This window comes from Silurus meridionalis, chromosome 24 (assembly GCF_014805685.1).
Source record: "Silurus meridionalis isolate SWU-2019-XX chromosome 24, ASM1480568v1, whole genome shotgun sequence".
In the NCBI taxonomy this organism is placed as follows: Eukaryota; Metazoa; Chordata; class Actinopteri; order Siluriformes; family Siluridae; genus Silurus; species Silurus meridionalis.
In genome coordinates, this window is record NC_060907.1 from 12,830,621 (window position 1) to 12,858,011 (window position 27,391).

At 37.3% G+C, this 27,391-nt stretch overlaps 3 protein-coding genes across 6 annotated transcripts in view; 2 read left to right on the forward strand and 1 right to left on the reverse strand.

The window, feature by feature from the left end:
* Positions 1-366: 366 nt before the first annotated feature.
* On the forward strand, positions 367-2,887 carry LOC124378235 (transcription elongation factor A N-terminal and central domain-containing protein). The gene is made up of 2 exons (XM_046837795.1): positions 367-623; positions 1,016-2,887. Exon 2 carries the CDS (start codon positions 1,024-1,026, stop codon positions 2,092-2,094), a length of 1,071 nt encoding a protein of 356 aa, XP_046693751.1. The 5' UTR covers positions 367-623; positions 1,016-1,023; the 3' UTR covers positions 2,095-2,887.
* A 3,046-nt stretch (positions 2,888-5,933) lies between these two features.
* rab9a (RAB9A, member RAS oncogene family) lies at positions 5,934-9,970 on the forward strand. 2 transcript variants are annotated; one of them, XM_046837796.1, is made up of 2 exons: positions 5,934-6,085; positions 8,831-9,970. In XM_046837796.1, exon 2 carries the CDS (start codon positions 8,853-8,855, stop codon positions 9,459-9,461), a length of 609 nt encoding a protein of 202 aa, XP_046693752.1. In that variant the 5' UTR covers positions 5,934-6,085; positions 8,831-8,852; the 3' UTR covers positions 9,462-9,970. The 2 variants fall into 2 exon arrangements, with proteins under 2 accessions (XP_046693752.1, XP_046693753.1); XM_046837797.1 differs by lacking the exon at positions 5,934-6,085 and adding an exon at positions 6,136-6,291.
* A 4,140-nt stretch (positions 9,971-14,110) lies between these two features.
* Positions 14,111-27,391, reverse strand: part of gpm6ba (glycoprotein M6Ba) — a 46,413-nt gene continuing 33,132 nt past the window's right edge. For 2 of the 3 annotated variants that reach the window (XM_046837526.1, XM_046837525.1), the window contains exons 3-7: positions 26,365-26,521; positions 20,444-20,612; positions 19,912-19,985; positions 19,335-19,400; positions 14,111-16,986 (exon numbers count right to left, since the gene is read on the reverse strand). In XM_046837526.1, the coding sequence (XP_046693482.1) occupies positions 16,834-16,986; positions 19,335-19,400; positions 19,912-19,985; positions 20,444-20,612; positions 26,365-26,521 (619 nt within the window). In that variant the 3' untranslated portion in view covers positions 14,111-16,833. Of the gene's footprint in view, positions 16,987-17,676; positions 18,569-19,334; positions 19,401-19,911; positions 19,986-20,443; positions 20,613-26,364; positions 26,522-27,391 lie in introns of those variants that run through there. The other variant, XM_046837527.1, reaches the window with a different exon arrangement.

Here is a 27,391-nt window from a genome sequence, read left to right on the forward strand (position 1 = left end):
TAAATCTCAACAAAAATGGCTTAATGCTGTAGTGCTTGAAACATACACTGGAACAGTATGAACTTATTGACTGTAGCAGCTATTTTAGTAAATAATGATGATTGGATTTTATTTCTCTGTTTATATTTAGCATTTATATATCGAGTATACATTGTTGTATAATAGATCTGAGCTTCACAATTGGATAAATCGCCAATGATCTGGTGTATTTTTAGGGTTATATTTAATGTTTATCTGTAAGAAGATATAGCAACATATATTTAATTTCGCTCCCATTTCTCTTCAGTACTGCAGTAACAACGTCAAATGCGTATCCTAGCACACTATGTAGTACGCGTAGTACGTTTTTTAACGGTGGGTTTCTTGGGTTGTTTGGACCATAAAGGGGAAAAAAAAAAGCAGTTTTTCTGTTTTACGAAAATAAGCCTTCTTGTCTACTTGATTTATAAGCACGTAGTACCGAAGGATAAATATATAAAAAGCGTACTAATTTTCTAAACTATTTAGCACGGTAGCATGCATAGTGCTAGTGTACCATTGCTGATACGCCCTCTAGTGGTGAGAGGAAAACATTTACGCAGGGTATTACAACAAACATGGCGGCTTGGATTTAATAATTATCGGTAAGTATTTTTTAGTAGTAAAGGTATTGTGTCATATGTCGTAAAAATTTAACGACGAATAATAACATTTTGTTAAAGATTTTATTTGGACGCTAATGCTTTTTGGGCATAGGTAATATTTGGTTGAAACACAAGGAACTTCAGCTCAAATAGCGCACATAGCAGGCCTCTGGTTAAATAACAAATAGTTTCACATTTACTACCTAAGTGTCCTTTTTAGGGAATTGGAACGGCTTATACGCCCTTTGTAGTGCACTTGATGTTCAAGAGAGACCTTTTTGGGTTCAGCCTCACTTTCTGCAGAAAGGATATACAGTATGATGTAACACGTTATTGGTGCAATGAATGTCAATTTACAAAATAGTGTTTCCCTTTTTTTTTTTTTTACTCAGGTGTGACAATGGAGGTGAAGGAAATTACACGTATAGCGATACAAATAGAAAAACTACACAGGGAAAGAAATTATGAAGACATTTCATGCCTACTGAAAGAGATTTATAACACCGATGTGACATTACAGCATCTGCAGAGCACTGACATTGGCAAGAACATTTATCAGCTTTTAAAATCATGTCCTGTAGAAAGTGTTAGGAAAAGAGGAAAGAGTGTGCTCTCAAAGTGGAAGCGATTGTATGGTTCGCAGCAAAAACGGGAAAATATCAACGACACAAATCAGAGAAAAGAATGTGAAGCAGCTAGGGAAGATGAACTAGAAGCAGCGAAACAGGACTTAGATCGAAAAGGGAAGGACAAAGAAACTAGTATATGCTTTAAAGTGAAAGAGAGTAATGTGGACCATGAGTCAAGTGGTTCATCATCAGCGAGAGACGCTCTGTCAAAAGCAAAAACGATAACATCTTACAACAGACTTACTCCAGAAGAAGATTCAAGGACCACCTTATCGCTTCCACTCATTAGCAGCTCCACAAAATCTCCAGACTTGAGAAACAAATGTGCAGAACTCCTTATCCAGGCTCTAAACTCTGATCAACAACATTCTGATCTTACGAACCAGCTAGCTCATACTATTGAAAAACACGTCGATGCTCTCCATGGCTGCAATCCATCCAAATACAAATCCTGCATCAGGAGCAAGGTGGCCAACTTGAAGAACCCAAAGAATCCTCACCTCCGCCAGGGTCTTCTGACTGGTACATTGGCTCCGGAGGTGTTCGCCCAGATGTCTGCCCAGGAGATGGCTGGTGAAGAGTTACGGCAGCTCAGGCAGAGCTACACGGCAGCGGGCATCAGCGAACACCAGTTGCCACAGGGACCAGAGGGAACGACTACGTCAAAAGTGCGATGCCAGCGGTGTGAGGGGACTGACTGCAGGGTGACACAGATCTCCCGTGGCTCGCTATTCCTGCCTTCTTGGGTGAAGAGAGGCAGTGCTGATGAGGAAGCAATGACCTTCATGACTTGTGCCAGCTGTGGGGCGCAGTGGTACCATAACCGTTGGGTGTGCCTTTGATTTGACTCTGAAGACATTTAGGGTCTTTAAGCCTATGGGAGGTTGGCATGGTGGAGCAGTGGAAAGCTTAGCCTTGTTTGATTACCTATGTAGAGTTTTGCATGTTTCCCTTTTTTCTCCAGTTTTCTTCCAGCGCAGTAATTTGTATTACAAATCACCACTATGAGTGTACGGTTCCCGGTTCCCTGTAAGGACCGTTGCTCAACGCAGGGTTTATTCCTGCCTCAAACCCAATGTTTCAAGGACTGGGTCCAGATCTATGACCAACTGGACTTGTTTATGAGCCTGACTATGTCAAATAAATGTACCCTATTAATGCCAGAATAAATTTCTAACTAAATCAATGTATTCATTTCAGAGGGAAATTTAATAACTAAATAATAGTCCACTGTTATTTTAGTTAGTAAATTTTCCTCTGAAATTATTAGATTAATTTATCTATCTATTTAGGCAGCTGGTGTATAACATTTAGGTTCTGGGGTTATTTTGTAATGTGAAATTTATATAAAGACAAAGAGACGTGCTGGTGGAATGAGGAAGTGCAGGATTGGGATCGACAGAGTGATGAGAAAAGTAGGCAGGAGTACAAGGAGATGCGGCAGCAGGTAAAGAGGGATGTGGCGAAAGCCAAGAAAAATGCATATGAGGAACTGTATTAGAAGTTGGACACCAAGGAAGGAGAAAAGGATTTATACCAATTGGCCAGGCAGAGGGACCGTGCTGGGAAGGATGTGCTGCAAGTTAGAGCAACAAAGGATTGAGATGGAAATGTGTTGATTAGTGAGGAGAATGTGTTGAGAAGATGGAGGAAGTATTTTGAGCAGCTGATGAATGAGGAAAATGAGAGAGAGAGAAGGTTGGATGATGTGGAGTTGGTGAAGCAGGATGTAGATAGGATTAGTAAGGTGGAAGTGAGAGCAGAGATTAAGAGGATAAAGAGTGAAAATTCGGTTGGACCAGATGACATACCGGTAGAAGCGTGGAGATGTTTAGGAGAGATGGCAGTGGAGTTTTTAACAAGGTTGTTTAACAGGATTTTGGAAGGTGAGAGGATGCCTGAGGAATGGAGAAGGAGTGTGCTGGTACTGATCTTTAAGGATAAGGGACTACAGGGGAATTAAGTTGATCAGTCACACCATAAAGTTATGGGAAAGAGTAGTGGAAACCAGGCTGAGAGAAAAGGTGACCATCTGTGAGCAGCAGTATGATTTCATGCCGAGGAAGAGCAGCACAGACACATTATTTGCTTTAAGAATGTTGATGGAGAAGTATAGAGAAGGTCAGAAGGAGTTGAATTGTGCGTTTGTGGTTTTAGAGAAAGCGTACGACAGGGTGCCGAGAGAGGAGTCGTAATATTGTATGAGAAAGTCCGGTGTGTCAAAGAAGTATCTGAGGGTGGTGCAGGACATGTATGAGGACAGTGTGACAGCAGTGAAGTGTGCAGTAGGAACGACAGACTGTATTAAAGTGGAGGCTCTGAGCCCTTTCCTGTTTGCAGTGGTGATGAACAGGTTGACAGACAAGGTCAGACAGTAGTCTCCCTGGACTATAATGTACATGACAGAATACATGTGTGTGAATGAGAGGGAGGGCAGTGGAGTGTGTAAGAGAAGTGAAGAAAAGAGGGCAGGGTGGAGTGGGTGGAGAAGAGTGATTGCAGGAGTGATTTGTGATAGAAGGGTATCTGCGAGAGTGAAAGGGAAAGTTTATAGGACTGTGGTGAGACCTGCGATGTTGTATGGATTAGAGACAGTGGCATTGAGTAAAAGACAGGAGGTGGAGCTAGAGGTGGCAGAGCTGAAGATGTTGAGGTTTTTCATTAGGAGTGACGAGGATGGACAGGATTTGAAATGAGTTTATTAGAGGGACAGCGCATGTAGGACGTTTTGGAGACAAGGTGAAGGAGGCGAGATTGAGATGGTTTGACATGTTCAGAGGAGGGACATGGGGTATATCAGTAGGAGAATGCTGAGGATGGAGCCACCAGGAGGGAGGAAAAGAGGAAGACCAAGGAGGAGGTTCATGGATGTGGTGAGGGAAGACATGCAGGTAGTTGGTTTGAAAGAGGCAGATGTAGAGGACAGAGGGGTATGGAGACGGATGATCCGCTGTGGCGACCCCTAATGGGAGAAGCCGAAAGAAGAAGAAGAATATTATTTACATAAAGACATTCAATATTATTATTATTTATTTATTTATTTTTTAACAAACTCTTATTTTGTCTATTCACATTTAGGATAAATTCCTGAAATATGGCTGGAGTTATTTATTTTTTTAAACTGTGCATTAAACTCCACTCGAATCTGACTGAACAGAAGAGCGCTTCTACTGAAGACGAATGAATAAAAATCACTGTCACAAATCATAGCAAATAGATTTTTGTCCTTTAAATCTCTACAGAAATAAAATGTTTAGTCTTTTAATTGCCTTGTTAATTATCCGTCTGTGCATACTAAAATGAGAATACCTCCTGCCTTGCAAAGTTGCTATTCCTGAAACACAGATCTCCTCTGTTGTGTATGTAGTGAACAGCTGCTTAAAATGCAAGTGTCAGTTTTTAATTCTGATTATAATCAGTAATGCTGATTGAGCAAGATTCACTTATGAGGAAAATGACTTTGCAATTACCTACAGTTACATAAACAAAAAATGTAGAATAAGAACCAGGAAGGTTCAATGAAATGGGAGATATCCGCATGCTAGCGCTAGAAATGTGCTCAGCAAATTTCAATACACTCATATCAAACGTAATTTTAATGTGTGCATAATTTACAAAGTTGAAGAAACAATGTTCTTATAGGGGAATGATCACGCTTGAACTCCATCACCTTCCTGCAGCCATGTGACGCAAAGTGTGCCACATGTGCAGTGAGCATGTGACTCTGTAATCTGCAGTCTGGGGGCAGTTTTCCCAGGATACTTTGCTGCACAGTGCATCAATGCACAGCCTTTGTACACTGTAGGCTTGTAACTTTCCAGTGATCTGATATAATGAGTTTTGATTGAAAGCACTGTGACTTAATAAAATATTTGTTGTACTGTTTATGGAGAGATAGGGGAATGAAGAGGGTAAAACTTGTAGTGAATATATAAATTGTAAAGTTGACATAGTAAGGGTGGCACTATTTGCACTTCACATTAGGCCTGTGCCAAGTTTTAGTATTGTGCAATTGCTTGGGTGAAATAAAAATAAATTAGTGAGAAATTGACTGGTGGATTGAGTCGACTATAATCTATAAATCTCTAGCCTTGAAAATGAGGCGTTTTCTTTTTTATGTTTTTTTGGACAGCGCTATCAATGACGCGGAGTCGATTCCGTTTCAAATTCCGAGTCGATTCATTTGGACGCTATTCCACAATCATGATCATCTGCCTCTTCAAGTCAGAAAAACTAGAGTTAAAATCTAGATGAATTATATTAGCCTAATTTAATTCACTACATTTATTTATCCTTAGATTTAGAGTCGCATCATTCCCATTTGACTTTGGGTAACTTGGAGAATCGACTCTTTGGAATCGACTCTTATACAAACTGTAATAACTTGTATTTTATAACAATGCAATTCGAATGCAATTGTATACGTGCAATTGATATCCACCTCAGCATTAAATGAATAAAGAAAAAAAAAAGATTAAGCAAGGCTTTTATGTGCATTAACGCTGGTGCCATTGCACGTCAATAAGACTTAATGACTGATAACAGGGCGCTGTATGTTTGCTGAACAGTTATAAAAATAAACAAACAAACTGATAAGAAAAAATCGTTGCCCCACACACTCACCTCTTCTAAACGATTTTTACAGTATTTTACAAGAATAAGTAGGTTTAAAGTCCCCCGGTTAGGAAGCAGTGACCCCTCAGAGGTAAAAGATCTGGTCATATGAACATGAGGGGAGAAGACCGGGGCGCCATGACTCGGAAAAATCCCCACAAGACCGGAGGAATGGCGCTGCACACACAGCTCTTCGACAATCGTCGATAAACTATAAAGGTAACAAAAATCTTTCTTGTAAAATAGCAATATAATTTAGGGGTATTCTTGTGAACGTGTGCTTACTGTTTAGTTTCTGGAGCATGACAAGTTTGTATAAAAGTTGGATCAGTTTGCTGTGTAGCTAGCATGAATGCTAACCAATCCAGGAAGCTTGGTCCAAACGTATTCGGCATATGAGAACTAACTTGTAGTCATTACTTTGGGTAAGATATATTTCCTCTGATATTTTACTTCTTAAACATTAGGGTAAATGAAGAGCTATAGAGTTATAAAGATTATAAATCAAGAACTACAGAGTTAGCTAAATGTAGTGGATTAGCTTTCGGAGTTCACCTCCCTGTAATGTTGTCTGTCATGAACTTGCATGTTGTTGGTTGTTTTTGCTAATTCGCAGGTAGTTTTTATTCTTCGGTATTTTTTCCTCGTGTTATCAGTTCTAACTTTACATTTTCCTGCATTATTGAATGCTTAAAATCACTATTTTACTATGTAAATAATCCCTCTTTTCAAACAAGAGAAACATTGAATCAGAATCCTCTTTATTGCCAAGTATCATGGCTACAAGGAACTTGTCATGGTGTGCTGGGACTGGAAAACATAGAAAAACTAGGAAAATAAAACTACAAATAAAGACATTAATGAACATACATGAACCTGATCTACTTTCCAGATGAATGAACTGCTGTCATGAATTCATCCAGCAAGCAAAGTCTTGCAAATTGTCTTTCAAGTTGTCATAGAATTTGCATTCAAAATCATTTAACACACACACACACACGCACACGCACACACACACACACACACGTCTGTGTGTGTGTATAGGCATATATGTATTTTGTGTTTAAGATGACTTTGAGACTGGCACTGATTTGCACTGGTTCATACATTCACTGGTCACTTTACTTTCTACAGATCACTTTGTGCTTTTCACGTGTCTCTGTGTACAGTGTATCAGGCCTTATCTTTTGGGGAAAAGTGGAATGTCTCAGTCACTGAATGCTTATTGTTTGAGCTGTGGAAGACTATTCTCAGCACAACAACCAGACTGACATGGTCGTGAATGCGGAACCGGTCTGAGTGTCTCAAGTGTAACTGAGTTGTCAGTTTCTAAGCAATATGTCTGTTTATTCCTGATTTTTTTTATGCGTCACCAGAATCGTTTCAGACCGTTCGAAGCAAACGGTGGAAAGCTCTGAAAAAAACATGACTATGATATTCTCAGAACTTTTTGCCTTGATTAAGAATAAGAAGTAGACTTCACATATATACCTTCTAGGTTGTCTCCAAAAGGTTCTCTAAGAACATGAGAAAACATCAAGCAAGTTTTGGATGTGTCTGGAACATTTGAAGCAGTTCAGATGAAGCATAAAATACAGCATAAATGTACACATTGCTTAGAAATCTGAAAACTCCGTCATGTTTGGGAAACTTGTATCAGTCCCACTTATACGAGCGTGTCAGTTTCATCCTTATACACTATTTCAGGATCTGTTTCTGAGCACTGGGCCGATATTAACTAGAAATGTATTGATTACAAACTGTTGCTCAACCTAGAGCTAGATCTGAAGCTGCGTTTTTGTTGAACATTTGTTCCTTTTTTAAAATAAACGCAAATGTTGTACAAAGTGATGTTACTTTTTATAAACACTTTCAAACTGTATAGCCGGCACAACAACTGCAGGACATTATCATCCACTGTCCTGCTCTTCTTTAATTGATTGGGTCGCATGACTGAACCACATGATGACTAAAAATACTTCATTGTTTTTGTTTTTTCTATATTTTTTTCAATCCACACTACAACCCATTATACATCATTTTCAAACGAATCCAATCAGGATGAGAGTTTTATTGGAATATATGTCATTCTTGAACTGGAACGAGTGAGCCAACTCATGATAGGATTTAAAACTAAATAAGAAATAGACTTTACAATTATAGTTACCTTCTCGGTTGTCTACCAAAGGTTCTACAAGAACATAAGAAAACATCAAGCAAGATTTTGATGTGTCTAACATTTTAAGCAGTTCAGATGAAGTGTAAATGGTGCATAAATGTACACAAAAAATGTGACAATCAATCAAAAAAAAAACGATACACTGTCTCAATGTGGGTAGATGATGGGGGGGGGAGATGTTTTTGTTTTGTTTTTAATGTATCTGGATTAATGTAGATGTCATCGAAGTTCTTCGAAATACACCAGTACAAACACACTATCCTGCCAGTGCTGTGCTGATCCACGGAAAGAACAACTTCATGGTCACTTGTCTGACAAACAGGATAGAATGGGTTGAGTCAATAATTGCACACCGACAGTTTGACCTATATGGTAGTTTTTGCTGATGAAAATAATAACAGAATCAGACAGTGTTTGAAGTGTTTGAAGTTTGAATCCTTAATGCTAAAAACATACTCAGGAGCTAAAAGAGCTTTTTGGGTGGATAGACTCCCTCTCTCACTCTGTGTGACACTACCCAATCACAGGGGTCTATGAGCTGATTTATGAAAAAAAGTTTAGATATCATGCTGTTACACTCTTCACCGGGTCTGGTTATCCGGTTATTAACTGTTGTGTAATAGGAGACAGCTGACTAGTGGGTAGGAATTGGTAGCCAACAAATTGAGGAGAAAATGTTGAACAGCGTTGAAAAAAAAGAATGATCTTTTGCGAGGTGATTAGGAACATACCCTATATGAAACGTCTTGCTTACAAATGTTCCTGAATGTTACTTCTTGTTTCAGATTGAACATTAATATCATCACCATGGCAGCCAAGTCATCTCTCCTAAAGGTGATCCTGCTTGGTGACGGTGGCGTGGGCAAGTCGTCGCTCATGAACCGATACGTTTCGGACAAGTTCGACGCGCATCTCTTCCACACTATCGGCGTGGAATTCCTCAACAAAGAGCTGGAGGTGGATGGGCGGCGGGTGACTCTGCAGATTTGGGACACCGCCGGTCAGGAGCGCTTCCGAAGCCTGCGCACGCCGTTTTACCGCGGCTCCGACTGCTGTCTTCTCACGTTCGGCGTGGACGACTCGCAAAGCTTCATCAACCTCGGGCACTGGAGGAAGGAGTTTGCCTACTACGCTGACGTGAAAGAGCCCGACAGCTTCCCTTTCATCATCCTTGGCAATAAGATCGATGTAATGGATCGGCAGGTCACCAGCGAGGAGGCGCAGAGGTGGTGTTATGATAACGGCGGCCACCCGTATTTTGAAACAAGTGCCAAGGACGCAACAAACGTCGCTGAAGCTTTTGAAGAGGCCGCAAGGCGTGTGCTGGCGCTGGAGGATCGTCAAGCTCACGTCATGCCTTCAGACGTTGTGGATATGCGTAGGAAGCCACGCTCTGGCAGTCGCTGTTGTTTGTAACAGCTGGATATTATGAAAAAGTCAATCCATGGACCATATAAAGCTGCATAATAGACTTTTAAGGACTTACTAGAGCTGCTCTGTTACTCCTTTTTTGACATCCAGGACGTATTGTGTCTAGCAGTAGTAAGTCAGAGCAGCTGGACATTAGTTATAATTGTTAAAAATATCGGACCACATGTTGGTTCTGGTCTGTGAAGCTTAAATCATTGAGTAAAGTACCATTGAAGGCTCTTGTACGAGTGTTGAAACATTATTACACAAATGAATTTGACTAACTGCTCTTACACACTTGAAATGACCCAGATTGCAGAAAACCTCTAGAGCTTCTCCGTAGCAGGTGGCGCAAGGGTTTGGGATTTTGTAGCTTCTAACCAATAAGTTCTACAGGTTTTGTGTTGGAGGCCATTTTTCAGGCCAGTGAACAAACAAACACTTACCAGGGAATAGAGTTTAATTACTGAATTACTGCAACTAATGTTTAAAATGATTAAATGTGTTTATAACCACTTTCTGATTTATGTGATTTTGTTTTAATTTGGTCAATTTACTTATAAGAATTGCAGTTAATCAATTTAAATGACTTTGCAAATCAGGATTGATGATTATATTTGAGTGAATGTCGATTAGACGTCTTACCTGGAAGGAAACCCTTGTCAGGTAAAAGGCCTTTTTTTTTTTTTTTTCTTCTTCTTCATAATTCCTGAACGAGGAAGGTTTTTAGATTTGAGAAATGATATGAACATGGTCATGGTAGCAGCAAAAAAAAAAAAAAGCTAGGAAGTGTACTAAAACCATCCTGACTGAACATGTCTTTTGAGCACTGGATTTCTTTTCTCCACTTTGCCATTTTACTTCTGAAGGACAAATATTCATTCGGGCAGCTTTAAAAGACACTCAGACGAACACTAGTGTAAAACGAAACACTCCTGTGCACTGATTTTAGTGCCGCGTCGCTACGTTACACAAACACCCTGACAACCAATTATAATAACTGCCTAATTGAAATTATGTCTAACTTTACAACTTGCCTGTTTGTGCAGGACGCTTTCCTTGATTCATCAGTAGGATCAAAATGTAATGTAAATTTGTATCACATAAATATGAATATAGAAGAAAAAAAACCCATGCTCTTCCCCAAACACACTTTATGCAGATGCATATTTCTGTGCTATTTCAAACTAAAATAAAAACTATTTGTATTTTAAATACTGTTTTTGCTATTATGATTTTATTAAGCACGTCAAGTCCTAATAAAACAGTTATCACTTTCCAGGTAAAGGTCATATTTGAGATTAATTTATGAAAATTTGTTGATGTTTGTTTTTCTCATAGATACTAAAATCTAAATGTATGTTGTACATTTTCCTCATTAAAAATCCAATGTGTGTTTTTCTTTAATCTAATTTCTAACCTCTGGCGGATTGTTGCAAATAAATATCGGGGTGGAAAATGTATGCATATACAAGCTACATAAGTGTGCCTCATCTCCTACACATCACTTGCAACATAACTGCAAAAGTTCAATTACTGAAACCCAAAACCCTAATAAATGATGTTTTTTTTCATTGTTGGGTAAATCTAATTAAAATATAAGTAAACGACTCTTCTGTTGTGATTTTATTTTTCTTTCCCTGTGTGGAGAAATACATATAAATTCTCCTCACACACTTTTTTTTTTTTTATCAGTTTATGATTATGGTTAATGTCGTGGAACGGTTATGTAACAGATACGCTCCTGTTATCGTTTATGTTAGAGCAGCTGTCAATTAACGATTCCTTTTTTGATGTTGATCAAAAAGGAACATAAAGATAAAGCGTAACATCTTTTTTCCTGAAGGCTTTCATGTAGGTTAAGTTGCAACTGACACTGGAGACTCCTTCCAAAAATTTTTAACATTTTGCAGAAAAGAAACACAAGTAGATGCTTTCATGGGGGACTACATGGAGACTACATGAATTGTTCCTTATGGATCTCTGTCAAGTTTTGAATACTAAAAGGAAAGCAAATCAATTAACCATCAGCTTGCATTGGCCAATATTTTTAAATCTTTGATCACTCAGAAGAGGTCATGAATATTTTATCAGAAATTCATTGACATTTAAATATTGGAAACCGTAATGCAATTAAACTGGTTTCAAAAGAACCGAAAGCATTTGCGTTGACATCCTCAATCTCTAGACCTTAAGTAATGGCATTATAGGCCATCTTTCAGAATTATAAAATGGTGTCGATTACAAAGCATTCTTGCAGATTTAGATCTGAAATGACAGAAAGAATGGGGTGGGTTGGTCACACAGACTCCTTACTGTGCACAATGGATAATTTATCCATTTCTGTGAAGCTTGGCAGAATAAATGATCCTTTGTAAAAACGTGCTTTTTTGTCTTCATAATTTTGTCTTAAAAGCAGGCGAAAATCAGCAGTAAACTTCTCATTTGGCACAAAGAACGATTGATTTTGAAAATTGTTTTTCTGATTCTCTTTTGCGCTTTTCTGTAATGATTTTGATTTATCATTTCACCACAAGATGGCGACAAAAGTCCACCTGCTTGACATCAACAGTCAGTACTGCGTGTGCAGACAAGAGGCCACATTTCCTTTGTAGTGTTTTTCAGTTATGTAGATAATGTTTTTTGTCTGATCCAGCATCCTATTACTGAATCATTCCTGTTAAGTGTATTTATTTTCAATTGATGGAAATACGGTTATGAAAGTTCTTTTGGTCTTGGGTATCACCATCTGAACATTTTTGATGGTTAAACATGCAGACTGTTGAGGATGAAATGCTTTCGGATTTGCTGTTACTGCATTTGTTAAGTCTTCATTGTTCTTATACCACAGCACTTTTCCAACCATAATCATTTTGTATTTATTAATAATATTATAGGAGATTCTTGCTCCTGTTTGCTTTAATGGTGTAAAACCTCAAGAAACAACTTTCGATTGTTACAAAACACTCACAAGCAAATCCTCTTCAGATAATACTCAATAAACATCTGAATATCAACATTCATATCAAGCTTCATATCAGGAAGAAACAATTCTACTTCTCTATTTCTTCAACTAGAACCCTGTGTTACTATATAAACAGTAACATGTTGAAGTGCACCGTGGCAGAAATGTTTATATAGTGTTAGTGTGGATTTAAGGAATGAAACCCAAAACACATTCAATTTTCTCTGTGCTCTGAACACATGCACTAAGAAGGTAAGACGTGTTTGTATTCCTTAAGACAGATTTCGACTTTGCTTTGTGCTTGAAAATTCTAATGGGATTTTTTTCCAAACCTGTAAGCAATTTTCAGATGGAAGTGACCAAAAAAAACAACCAAACAAAACAAAAAATCTAAAACTCTGTTTACACATGGTTGTTTAACACCTCTTGTATTTACACTGACACGATTTCAAGACAATGCATTTACACTGCACAACTGCAATTGCATCCAGGGCCATGGAAGGACCTCTTGCTGATAGGATTTAAAATAAAAATTTATATGCCAAAGTTTGTGTTCAAACCAAGAAAAATTATTGTGACTATAAATATGAAAAGCCTTGCCCTGTATCTACTGGACAAACAATCAATTTTACTTACCTGTGTAATTTACTGATGGCACCCGTGTAGTTCATGCTGCTTTAAATAAATAAATAAATTATAAAAGCCAAACTGTTAAAATTTGACTGCTGTTCTGTCTAGAATCAGTTCATAAATATGCTAATTTGTTCATTATATTTGGGGCACCAGATTGTTTTTGTAGCTGTTTTTAAAGTTCAGTTTTGTGTGGATTTTTGTCATAATTTTTCAAAATCATGAATCATAATAGGCTTGACGGAATGAAGTACAGGGTGTGTAGTGCAAATTGTTTAGATTAATGCATCAATTTAAAAAGCAGACAGAAAGAAATGAAGATAACATCATAAATTAATTATTACTGATTATAAATTAAATATTACTAAATTTATTCAGACAACTGGTGCATAAAATATACTACACTGATTTGCCTATAACTTTTCTCTTCTGTTTACAGGCTACAAAATCAAATTGGATCAAGTCCTAGCAGACACTGGTATTGCCAAATTGTCGTGTTATGAATCTAAATTGTATTGTATCATGTAAGGGGATAAGATTCACATCCCTGGTTGTTAAACAGATAGAAGAGACAGATGCATTTACACATTACATTCTACACAGGTTGCTAAAACGTCTTAACATTCAATCTACTTTAATTGTATAAGAATAAGTCAAATAAAAAGCAAATAAAAAATATTACAAATAAGAATTGACTCGAATGTTTTACACAAAACACAATAGTTTTCAGTGGGAATAAATACTATTTCTAGTTTCTAAAATTCAGTGTTAAATAATAGTCAAATAAACTTTTATTGGAGCATTTTCAAGCTTAAAATAAAACATGTAAGAAATGGGTTTTAATGATCTAATATATGAGCTTACTCTGATCATAAGACTAAAAAAGATTTCTTCTAACTTCTAACTCATTTTATATGATAATCAGTAAACATGAAAGAGGACTAATGAGCTGAAAAGTCTAAAACTAATTAATGCAATTTATGTGGATTTTGAAGAAACAATTTTAAACACAATTTAATTCAAAGCTGGTATGTTGAATAACGACCAAAGGCAGAATGTGTTGATCATAGAAAATATCATTTTTACTAGAGAAGGTTACAAAAATCACTTTACAGGATTCATAAAACTTTTCAAATCAAATGGACTATGAAACATCTAGGACTACAATCCCATCAACGTACAATGGCTAATTATTTTCAAGGGACCATCAGGGAGAAAGGAGGGAAAACACCGTCTATTATAATTCATCAGAACAATGGACTACACATCACCTACAGAGTGAAAAAAAGAGGACTATCATCTTTCCATCATGCAATAACGAGGGAACGATAAAACATCCAGGCACACATCTTTTTATAAAAAAAACGTACTTGTGGGCACATCCCTGCAGTCACGTCCCCTTATACCAGAACAGAACACAGAGCAAGAAACTTCAATATTCAGCACTGAATGAGTGGACAACACTAACATGCTTTCAAAAAAAGATGTCTGAAAGAAGAGCGAGAGAGAAAGTTGAAACTGGTGATAAAATGATTTACACTACTATAGTATATATAAACGCTGTGAAAGCAAGGTTTGATTATAAAAATCCATAAATCATGGAAAAATCCTGTACTTGTACATGGCAGTTTGTTTTTGTTTATTTATTTATTTGTTTGTTTTTGGGGGGAGGGGGTGACATTTATATGCACATAATAAAGAGAATCACTGGTTGAATCACAAAAATTGGTAAATATCAAGCCACGAAAAGTTCCACAAGAAGAGAGCAAAGAACCACTAAAAGCATATTTATAAAAGTTAAATATTCTAATGGGAAACTGAAGGTCCAGCGTTTTTTTTATTTTTTTCCCACTATCACTATAAGACATTTTACACATTTTGGTCTCACTTTCTACTAGAAATGTCACATGATGCCACATAATTTCAGCTTTTTTATAATTTCTGTGCTGGCCGTTGCAATGCGAGTTTCACTCCTGGATGAACATTTACAGCTGTGGGGAATGGGAGGGAAAAATGCACCCACCTGGAGTCCATTTATTTCTTTTCACATGCAGTATTTTAGCTAATTTGTTATATTAGATTAAAGTAGTATTTATTTAATTCCACTGTTGATCATATTAGTTTTTCATTGTTTCATTTTAATACTAATACTAACATTTTTATTATAAAAATCTTATTCAAATTTTTAAATTTATATTGGTCCCTTATTTTCTCAGATTAAATTTTACATTCGTTATTCATTAAGATTCTAATATTCCCACTTAATTGTTTGTACTTTTGAATTTTTTCAGTAACATTGTTGCTCATTGGTTTAATGATAATAGATACTTGGTTTACAATTAATAATAACTTGTAATAATTCCCTTGTAGGATAATAATTCTTAAAGACGGAATAAATATATGAGTATTTGATTTCAGAATAGTGCAACATATCAGAGTTATAACACAACATAATGCTATAACATAATGCTATAATTAATTATGCCTAGACATAATGCTATAATTTTACAGGTTTAGTTTATTGATTTGAAGTGCATCATATTTTTCTTTTTTTTGGAAACTGTTGATATGTTGTACAATTCAGAGAAAGAGGCTACGTAAAACAGTGGTTTTGAAAATGCAAGTTAATCATTTATCATTATAATATACAAGACATCCAAGTTGATGTGGACCAAAAAAGACATGTATTACTTCTGGAATATTACAGTCTAACCTGGTGGATACATACTGAACATTGTAATGACGCCCTCTGTTAGAGTCCAGATCAACGTGAAAATATGTCAGATTTACTGTTGCTCGGTATTAGAAGCTTTATGACAATTTATATTTCTTATATTTATTGTATTGGTGTAAAAGTGTTTTCTGTTTTAAGGTATTTCTCATTCACTTCTAATAAAAAAAAAAGTTGATTAAGTAAGAAATCAATTAACTGAAATCCTAAATGTTTATTATTATTATTATGTCACTATTACTGTCTATTTTAATACATTTTGTGATTTTGTAAAATATCTGAAAAAAGTCTGCTTTAGACAGGAATTTTTGTTCATGACAACTTCTTTCCAACCTACAACATGTACCACTGTCTTGTTGGCAGTTGCACTTATTATTTTACCCTACGCGAGTAGACCGGGATCTTTCCACAACCAATCTTCTGTGTCTAGCAGCAATGGCTAATGCGGCATCTAACGTTTTTTATACCCATGGTGTCAAGTACCAGTATAAAAAAAAAAAAAAGACCAAAAATAATGTTAGTAATAAAAAAAGCTGTTTAGGAAACCATTAACTAAAAGCGAAAGAGAAAGAGATCAGAGAAGTTTCATATTAAACCAGGCATACATTATGAAGTATTAAAAAAACAACAACATTCATACACGTTCACTCAGTTCCTGCAAAATGTCTGTAGCATGTTAGTGCAGACAGTAAGTGCTGTGAGGTTGTGTGTTACGTCAACAGTGTTCACAGTCCTAACCAGGAATTTTCACTCTTAGCCATTAGTTCTTAACAAAAAACCCAGGAATAATTACTATTCAGAACAGCATTTCCATGCATTTCCAAATCATCTTATCAACATTGAGTAAAACACATCATATGACTTTCATGTGAAACCAATAACTGATGCCATATCATGGTCATAACTGCTCTATAGCACACTGTTGTTGTAGCACACTACTAGGCAATGTTAGTTAGCTCTGTTTTGTGTGTGTGTGTGTGTGTGTGTGTGTGTGTGTGTGTGTGTGTGTGTGTGTGTGTTTAATTGTGGAATTAATTTGATGTCTGCCTCATTTACGAGTAGGAGTTGAGGCCTTCCTTGGAGCGTGACTGCACGTCCTGCAGCTCGCCATCATCCTTGGTCTTGATGTCCTGGTAGGCGTGAGTCTGCTGACACGCACCCTTTAGATACGCCCAGTTTGCTGACAAGATCATCAGGTAATGCACCTGCAGGAAAGAGGAATGGGGACGAGGAAAAAAAGGGAGAAAGAGAAAAGGAAGGAAGAGAAAGGAAGGGGGGAGTGGGGTATTAGCAGTGAGTGGGTTAGTCAGCTAATACTAGCCATAAGAGTTAGAGAATTCGGTTAGCATCTACAGGACAATTTTAATGACAAAAAAACTTGAATGTATTGAATGTGTAGTAACACGAAGAATGGCTATGATGTTAAGTAAGGATGAGATGTATGTTAGCAAACAGGTCAAGCTACGTTAGGACGCTGTTTAGAGCTAAAACAGCAAACAATTTTAGATTAGCAGAACATTCTCTATACTGTTACTGATTTCTGTACTGTACTTTTGAGTCAAAACCACCAGAACCAGGGAACAGTTTTATATATAAGTTTTGCAACATTTTTACTGTTTTATATTATACATATATTTATTTATTATTACTGACATATCAATAATTTTAGGGATTCTTTTTGTCTAACTGGAAACTGAAAACACTGGGTGAACAATGTTCTAATAAACATCTGAAATAAACTAGAACTGGCATGCATGCAGGCATTTCTAGAACATTACAAGATTATTATTTCTGGAATAGTAGTCTTACCTATTTATAACTTGTTGGATACTGTACATATTAAACTTTGTAATAATGTAATAAGCTAGAATATGACTAAATAAAAAGACAAAGGGTTTGTGTTCTGCATATTAAATGTTTATTTCCAATTAAGACTTAGGAAAGAGCCTCTAATGTTCTTGGAAGCAATTCTATATTTAAACTTGACAGTGAACAAAAAGTCCAAACATGGCCAAAGTCAGTAAAATCCACCAAAAAAATGACAAAAAACAAAAAAACAAAAACAAGAAAATGACATCGCAAAGTCTATAAACTCTCAGGATCTGTAAAAGTACAATTCATGCCCTTCACAGGTACAATTGATGAGAACTGAAAGTCAAAGTTGAATTGGGACCAATCATTGCACCAAATGGTTCAACTGACCTTTCATTCACTGCAATAATCCACTAAATAAACTCCCTCAGGCTGTAGTACTTGAACTTCCTTGGCTTTAACTGCTGGTGCCTCAGGGCATTTATGGTACAAAGTAATGGACAGATCAAGTCCCTTAATACTGATCCTGGGCCTGAGACTACTTACGCATTAGATTCTATGCACACTTGTATTGGAGATATTTCTAATAGACTTGGGTTAACGTTAATATCACAGGTCTTATGGCTGTCACTGTTTTTAAGACCACCTTTACATTGGTGTAAATGAGTTCAGTGAACATTTTCTAGAAACCAACAACAAGACACAATTTACTGCACTACATGTTTGTGATAAACAATATAATCCTCAGTAAGCTACAGCATGGTCCATGGTGTCAGTAGTACACTTTTCTTTGCTATATTTCCCTTTCTACATTTCTCAACCCACTTCTATCTCTTTTTTTTTTCAAAACATTGTCTTCACTTTGTGTTTACACTCTCAAAATTGCATGTTTTAGAATTTAGTGGTGTGGCTGTGGTCGTGGCTCTTAAACTTCAGCACGGCATAGTTATAAGTGGTGGCCATCATGTAGATGAGCTAGGAGGAAGAGAGCAGAGGAGAAGAGAGCAAGTGGGTGATATGGACCGCAATTCTGTATAAATGGGAGTCACAGTTTGCAAAGCACACTGGGCAGTGGACAATGAACCTTTGGCATTGCATCATTAATCCTCATGTTATGTTTGGCCTGAAATTGACAAATTGAAAGTCAGAGTAACTGTAGGAGTGAATGGGAGAGGTCAAAGTATCTGTGGGAGAGGGTGGAACTGGTGGGAGTATCTGCAGTAATTAAGGGGGTGGCTGGGAGTGGCTGTGGGAGTGAATGTAGTGTCTGTGGGAGTGGTGAGAGTATCTGTTAGAGTGTGTGAGAGTAGTGTCTAAGGACGTGTAGTAGGAGTATCTGTGGTAGAGAGTAAATGTAAAATAAGTGGGTGGGAGTGACCAGAGTATCTTTGGGAGTGGGCCAGAGTGGGCAAGTATCTGTGGGAGTGAGTGTCTATTGGAATGGTTGTGTTGTCTGTGGTAATGGGGGAGGACATACTTCCAAACATGGGTACTCTCACTAATCAGGTCATTTTAAACTGTAAAGCACTAAAAGATGCTCTATGGGTAAATGGCAAACAAACATGAGGGTTTAGATGCCCTTATCTACAATTAAGAATGTCCTTAATCACCATGACAATAGTCTTAACGTTTCTGCGAAGGCCTCAGTTAGTACAATAATCACAATCATGTTATGGTAAGATGTAAATGCATGTCGTTTGTAGAAACATCATTTGTACATAAGTTTTGTTTTTAATCCTACCAGTGCAATCACAGTGGCTCCAGCTCCGGCACATGCGACAATGTAGAGATGGTAGGACAAATAGAACTGTAATGGTAAGAGAAGAAAGACATACCAGAGTCATGTCACACTGAACAGTGAAAATCAAACTCCCTTGCACAATTTGTTTGTTTACACAAAAATATTTGTTTTTTAAAAAATATATATATATTTTGTTTTTGCCTAATGCTTAAGATATGGCATTTTTCAGCAGTAAAATTGTAAAACAACACATTTAACACAATTCATTTTCTTACTAGCAGCATAAGTCCCATTAACGTAGGGATATGTTACTAAAAGAATTTAAATATATATTATATTTCCCTCTCCTTAGTCATGTAAACTGAGCTAAACACTTTTTTCAAATTTTCTTTTGGCAAACTCATAAACATATTTATTAGAGAATATATGCTAAACATAGAAAGTTTTTTTTGGTAAAAATCACAGATTAGTCACATTAGATGATGCCATAAAATGTAAATCTATCTGTCCTGTTTTCTTTTTTATTTTAAATGCGTTTTTCTCACTAGAACATTCGGAATTATGGGTTGAACTTTACCTCGCTTGTGTTGCAAATGTCAGCCAAGGTTTGTCCACATGCTTTCCCAGGATTTGCATTCCAGGGAATAACTCCTGGCAATACAGTAGAACACCACACATTAAATTAAGATTTAATGTCTAACCCAAAGATCCCATGTGACAAGTAAGTGTCAAGCATGAGTTAGAAAAAGGCTTAACATTTTCAAGTTGGTTTGAAATATATTGCATTTGAAAGTTTTGTATCAGGAAAAAGTTTTTTTTTTCCCCAAAAGATAAACTCAAACCACTGGTTTGTACAGCTGCAAATCTTGTATTTTTGAGCTCAATTACTTTTTTATATTAAAATATGCACAATACTACTTAACATCACATCTTTAAATTCCTGAGGGCACATTTATGCCAACTAAGCTTTAGGGAACAGATATAACAGCTTATTGTACCTGTTTTTTCTCTCTAATGCTCAAAAAGCCAAAGTCTTTATTGATGATCAATGAAAATTAGATTGTACACAGCACAAAGGCTGTATTCTGTTTCACTTCTTTATTACTCACCGTACTGCCTCACATCCACACAGATGTTATCAATAGAGGTGAGATTGGCAATGGGAGACTTCATAGCGGCACATGTGGTCCACATGTTGTAGAAGAGAAAGACTGGCACAGCAGAGAAACCAAAAATGCCCAGCCATGCCAAGCCCAAGATGTAGGTCAGAAACACAAACTGTGGAAAAAATTAGAAAAAGTGTGCATTTTTATTCTTGCCTACAATAAAAAACATATATAAGTGTAAGCATACTATAGGTATAACACAATGATAAGATCTTTATATGTATGTTTTCCATTTAATAATAGCAAAAAACATTTTTTTTAATTAATTCAATTCATATGTGATATACACTGTATAGATGGCTACGATTCACCTTTAGGTCATGCAACAACAAGCTTACAGTACAATATATTTTTTTTATTTATGTTTAAACATGTAAACAAAACAAATTCTTCAGAATATGGTAATCTGAACCATACTCATATATACCAACATATATAAAGATGTACTGCTAGAGACACGAAAGTAGAGCATCATATTTTCCTTAACCATCAACCCAGCCATTAGGGTTGCCAGTGCACAAGCCAGTGCACTCTCAGTGCCGGCCCCAAGCCTGGATAAATGGGTAGGGTTGCGTTAGGAAGGGCATCCAGCGTAAAACGTGCCAAATGACATGCAAATCACGAACCAGATACCGGATCGGTCGAGGCCCGGGTTACCAACGGCCGCCACAGGTTTTGTTAGGCAACAGGGTACTGGTGGAAATTGGGCTACTGTTGGCCAAAAGTGAAGAAAGAGAGGGGAAAGATGTCAACAGAGATGGCAAGGAAAGTAGTGTAGGAGAGTGGATTTTAGGGTTGGTACTTTAATTGTTGGTACTATGACTGCTAAAGGGAGAGAGGTAGCTGATATGATGGAGAGGAGAAAGGTAGACATGTTGTGTGTTCAGGAGTCCAAGTGGAAGTGGAATAAGGCCAGGAGCATTGCAGGTGGGTTTGAACTGTTCTTTAATGGTGTGGATGGAAAGAGAAATGGTGTAGGTGTGATGCTGATGAAAGAGTACAGTAAGAGTGTAGTGGAGGTGAAGAAAGTTTCTGAAAGGGTGATAAACGTGAAGCTGGAAGTTGAAGGTGTGATGATAAATGTCATCAGTGCCTATGCTCCACAAGTGTGTTGTGAGATGAAGGAAAAGGAAAAATTCTGGAGTGAATTAGATGAAGTTGGTAGATGGTGTACCTAAGAAAGAGAGATTAGTGATTGGGGTAGATTTCAATGGGCATGTAGGTGAAGGGAACAAAGGGTGATGAGGAGGTGATGGGTAGGTATGGTTTTAAGGAAAGGAATGTGGAAGGGCAGATGGTGGTAGATCTTACTAAAAGGATGGAAATGGCAGTGGTGAACACGTATTTTAAGAAGAATGAGGATAGTGTGATGCATAAGAGTGGAGGAAGGTGCACATGGGTGAACTATGTTCTATGCAGGAGATGCAACCTGAAGGAGATTGGAGACTGTAAGGTGTTGGCAGGGGACAGTGTAGCTAATCAGCATCAGATGGTGGTCTGTAGGATGGTTTTGGAGGTAAAGAAGAAGAGGATGAGAGTGAGGATTTAAAGAAGAATAAGATGGTGGAAACTGAAGGAGGAAGACTTTGGTGTGAAGTGCAGAGAAGCGGTCATTCAGGGGCTCGGTGGTGGTGAAGAGGTGCTAGAAGATTTGGCAAGTACTGCGAAAATATTAAGGGAGACAGCTAGAAAGGTTCTTGGTGTGACATCTGAAAGGGAAAAGAAGACAAAGAGACATGGTGGTGGAATAAGGAAGTGCATGAAAGCATAAGGGGAAAGAGGTTGGCGAAGAGATGAGAAAAGCAGTCAGGAGTACAAGGAGATGCCACAGCTGAGGTACTGAGGATGGAGCCACCAGGAAGGAGAAAAAGAGGAAGGCCAAGGAGAAGGTTTAAGGGAAGACATGCAGGCAGTTGGTTTGAAAGAAGCAGATGTAGAGGACAGAAGAGTATGGAGATGGATGATCCGCTGTGGCAACCCCTAACAGGAGCAGCCAAAAGAAGAAGAATTCTCTGTTTTAACTTTCATGTTCTGCTTACATCTATTTCTATTTATAGTGATTTTTAAATTGGCAGTTCATTATCTCTTCATTTCGAATATTAGCAATATAATTTGAATGTGAAAGACAGAGTTAACATGTCAAGCTACAGTAAGCCAAGTATACTTTCAAGGCTTTTTTGTTGTTGTTTTGCTGTTGTTTATTAATAAATGAACTAGTTTATTTTGACCTAACCAGAACATGGGGTTACTGTTCACTCACACAATAATATGGTGACTTAGTTATGCCCTATTCATGTGGATTAGAGCCACTACACATGCAAATTCACACAGGCACAGGCACACACACACACACACACACACACACACACACACACACACACACACACACACACACTTTAAACTGAAACAATTATACATGTGGATAAATTAGATATGACCATACACATGGCCTGCATGTGCACAGAATGTAGGATATATTAGTCAGTGGTAGACAGTAACAAAGTAATTTGTTACTGTAGGTAAGTCATTTTTGCTTATCGGTACTCAAGTATTTCAGTCTGGAGAGACTTTTTCTTTACAGTGCATCCGAAAAGTATTCACAGCGCTTCACTTTTTATACATTTTAGAATAGCAAAGTCCACTAAAGGCAGTAGAGCATTTTCACATTTAGCTTCTAAACTCTGTAATAGTCTTCCTGACAGTGTTCGGGGTTCAGACACACTCACCCAGTTTAAGTGCAGATTAAAAACATATCTTTTTAGCAAAGCCTACACATAACACACATCACATCATAACCTTGTGCTCCAGAACATCTGATCACATGCACATTATCAACTTGTGCTGTTAATATCATGAACAGCAGCTACGCTAATTCCTCTCCACTGCTTCTCTTTCTCTCCCCATCCCGAGGCTTCCTGAGGTTTGGCCAGCTCCAGTCACGTCCCACCTCATGAAGATTATGGACTTTAAAGCAGTAGATGCCAAACTCGCAAACATCCTGAACCATCTAGAGACGAACCAGTGCCAATTGGATCCCACTGCATGTGTCGAGTTTGACATTGGACTTCCTGAAGTGTTTAAAGGCTCTGGCATGGAGAAGCTGATGCTGGATCTGTGATGATCACAAATGTTGAGCTCAGTAGCTCCTACTTTTATACCAAAGACTGTTGAAAGAACATTTTACTTATAATCTTATACTCCAGTGCTCATGTTAGTTCTCACTCTCCAGTGTTCTGTAGTGTTGAAAGATTTATGATCAAACTCTTGATGTCACCCAAATGAGGATGGGTTCCCCTTTTGAGTCTGGTTCCTCTCAAGGTTTCTTCCTCATTACATCTAAGGGAGTTTTTCCTTGCCACAGTCGCCATGGCTTGCTCATCAGGGATAAATGCACACCATTCACCTTAACTGTTGATTTCTGTAAAGCTGCTTTGAGACAATGTCTGTTGTGAAAAGCGCTATACAAATAAACTTGACTTGACTTGACTTGACATTTTGTTATATTACAGCTTTAAATTCATTATTTTCTTTTTAATATTCTACAAACAATCTATGAAGTGTGTTTGAAATATTTGCAAATGTATTAAACATTCACAGTATTCACAGCCTTTGTTCAATACTTTTTTAAAACACCTTTGGCACCAATTACAGTCTCAAGTCTTTTTTAGTATGATGCTCTCCTATTATTCTTTGCAGAACCTCGCAAGCTCCATCAGGTTGGATGGCTAGCATCGGTGCACAGCCATTTTCAGATCTCTCCAGAGATGTTCAATTGTGTTCAAGTCTGGGCTGAACATTCACAAAGTCGTCCCGTAGCCACTCCTTAGTTATTTTGGCTGTGTGCTTAGAATCCTTGTTCTGTTGGAACTGTCGCCCCTGAGGTCCAGAGCGCTCTGGAGGTGTTTTTTATCAGGGATGTATCTGTACATTGCTGCATTCATCGTTCCCTTGATCCTGTCTAGTCTCCCAGTTCCTGCTGCTAAAAACCATCCCCACAGCATGATGCTGCCACCACCATGCATTCTCCAGACATGACACTTGGCATTCAGGTGAAAGAGTTAATCTTTGTTTCTCATGGTCTGAGAGTCCTTCAGGTGCCTTTTGGCAAACTCCAGGCAGGCTGTCATGTGCATTTTTTCCTGAGGCATGGCTTTCGTCTGGCAACTACACAATACAGGCCTGATTGGTGGAGTGCTGCAGAGATGTTTGTTCTTCTGGAAGTTTCTCCTTTATTCACAGAGAAATGCTAAAGCTCTTTCAGAGTGACCATCGGGTTCTTGGTCACCTTCCTAACAAAAGATCTTTTTCCTTATCGCTCATTTTGGCCGGGCAGCCCAATCTAGGAAGAGTCCTTGTGGTTCCAAACTACTTCCATGTACGGATGGTAGAGGCCACTGTGCTGATTAGGACCTTCAATGCTGCAGAGATTTTTATGTACCCTTCCCCAGATCTGTGCCTCGATCTGTACACTCCTGTCTCTGGATAACAATCCGGATTTGTGCTCTGACATGCACTTTTAACTGTGGGACCTTATATAGACGGGTGTGTGCCTTTCCAAATCATGTCTAATCAACTGAATTTACCACAGGTGGACTCCAATCAAGTTGTAGAACCATCTCAAGGATAAGTGTCATGGCAAAGGCTGTGAATACATATGCACATGTGATTTTTTGTCGTTTTGTATTTTTTATACATTTGCAAAGATTTCAAACAAACTTCACGTGAAAAAGATATTGGTGTGTATGCAGCTCATCTCGTTAGGAGGATATTAAAGGTTAATACATTTAATGAAATCGGATAATAACTGTATATTACTTAGGTTATGCTGTTACAAATAGAACAACAATATTAATTTCAGCTGCATTACATTATAATTTATAGTATTTAGTTAATCATAATGTGTGTAGCAACAAAACAATTCCAACCTAACTAGTCTAGTTGGATTGTAGAGCACCTATTGATTTGATTGTCTTTTAATTGAGGTGATGTCTTAAAGGATTTCTGTGATTGTACTGAATAGGTCCTGAAGTGAATTCAGTAAGGGGAATCTTAAAAGGCAAATTTAAACGACATATATTATAAGGATATAGATGTTGTATGTATCTTATGCTACAATTAGCCAAATGAGTTTTTTGTTCTTGGTCCTGAGAGTTTAATAAATTGTGCACAATGACGTGTATTAAATTGTGCAATAAATGCATTTAGGGTGATATTTATATATGAAAAGGAAGCTCTCAGAAATGTCTCCAAATTTGTGGAATGCTCTGAGAATAAGTTTTACTCATCCAGTGACTGTAGCTGAAGCTTTTTAAAGCTGAAACTAATCAATGGGGGAGACGTTGGGTCATGGCATAGTTCACCCAGGGCTTCATTCTAACTAAAACAGCCACTCGTGCTTGGTGGTATCTACTTATCACCAACATACAGTGCAGCATCTGTTCAACAGCAAGCAGAACATTTTATGAGTAATAAATGCTGGAACAATCTCCTGACTCCAACTTGCCACAGCACCGTGGCCTTATTACCCCCAGTTTTTTTAAGTCGTTCAAAAGAAGGTTTTTGGCTCATGATAATTTATTAGATATCAATCAGTGTTTGACTCATTAATATCATTCTATGAATAAATTGGTGTGTTATGAGTCACATTAGAGTCTTTTTACATAAACTGAGTTAATTAGGCAAAGAGTCTTTTGATAAAATTATAATAGGAACATTATAGTAATAATAAACCATAGTACTTTGGATACTTAAGTTCATTTAAAGGCAAATGTGTGTGTACGTGTGTGTGTGTGTGTGTGTGTGTGTGTGTGTGTGTGTGTGTGTGTGTGTGTGTGTTATGAAACATTTGTGTGCCTGACTCTTACCATGGCACTGATGCAGCGGCCACACACAGTGGTCTTGAACTCACTGTGCATCTCCTTGACCGCGCTGGTCGTGTAAAAGCCTTCAGCCAGCAGGATAATTCCATACAGGAAGAAGAAAGAGCCAATGCCATAGATAATGTACTGTAGAATCTGAACACTGGATAGAAAACACAGTAGAATATATAATTTTTCCTCAAAACGAAAGTCACAGAAATGCGGAAATTATATAGGTTTGTTCTAAAATTTTAATATTATGATTATATTATTATTATTATATTTAATATTAATCATGTCCAAAATAGTGCAATTATTGCATAATTTTAATCTATAATCATAACTCATGATTTTTCATAATGATTCAAGAATGTATTTTTAAAAATCAGGTCATGTTATTCAGCTTGTTTAGAAATCCTAACATGAAATTAAAAACTTTTTCACACTTTTTTCACACAAAAATGTGACACAATATTATTTATCCTAATAATACTACTATGTTAATTATTGGGAGTTAATACCATTGATTCCAATAATGATATCATTTATGTATTCCAGTCACTTAGTTTTGAACAAAGTGGGGAAAAAAGCATATCAAAATGAATTGCTAAAAACAGTTAGCAGATGAAAACAATCAATTCAAAAATTATTCTTACCCTTGTAAACATTGGGTACAAAACCTAATCCTATTTAATAATTTGTTTGCTCATTTGTTGTTTATTTATTTATTTATTTATTTATTCAGTCATTCATTCATTTACTTAAAGTTCAGATGAGTGTTTAGGCACTCTTAAGCAGTTATTAATGACTTCCTGTTTAATTAGGGTATAATTATGAGGTGACATGAAGGTCTAAGTCACTAATCAGCATGGGAAAGATTACAGAATGCAGAACAGCTAGATTATGGTTGGGCCATGATCCAAACCATACATCTAAATCCACATAAAATGGTTCAGTAATCAGACAATCAAGCTTTTGACATTGCCTGACCTAATGCCCACTGAAAATGTAAGTGAGCTGAAATATTCTGCAA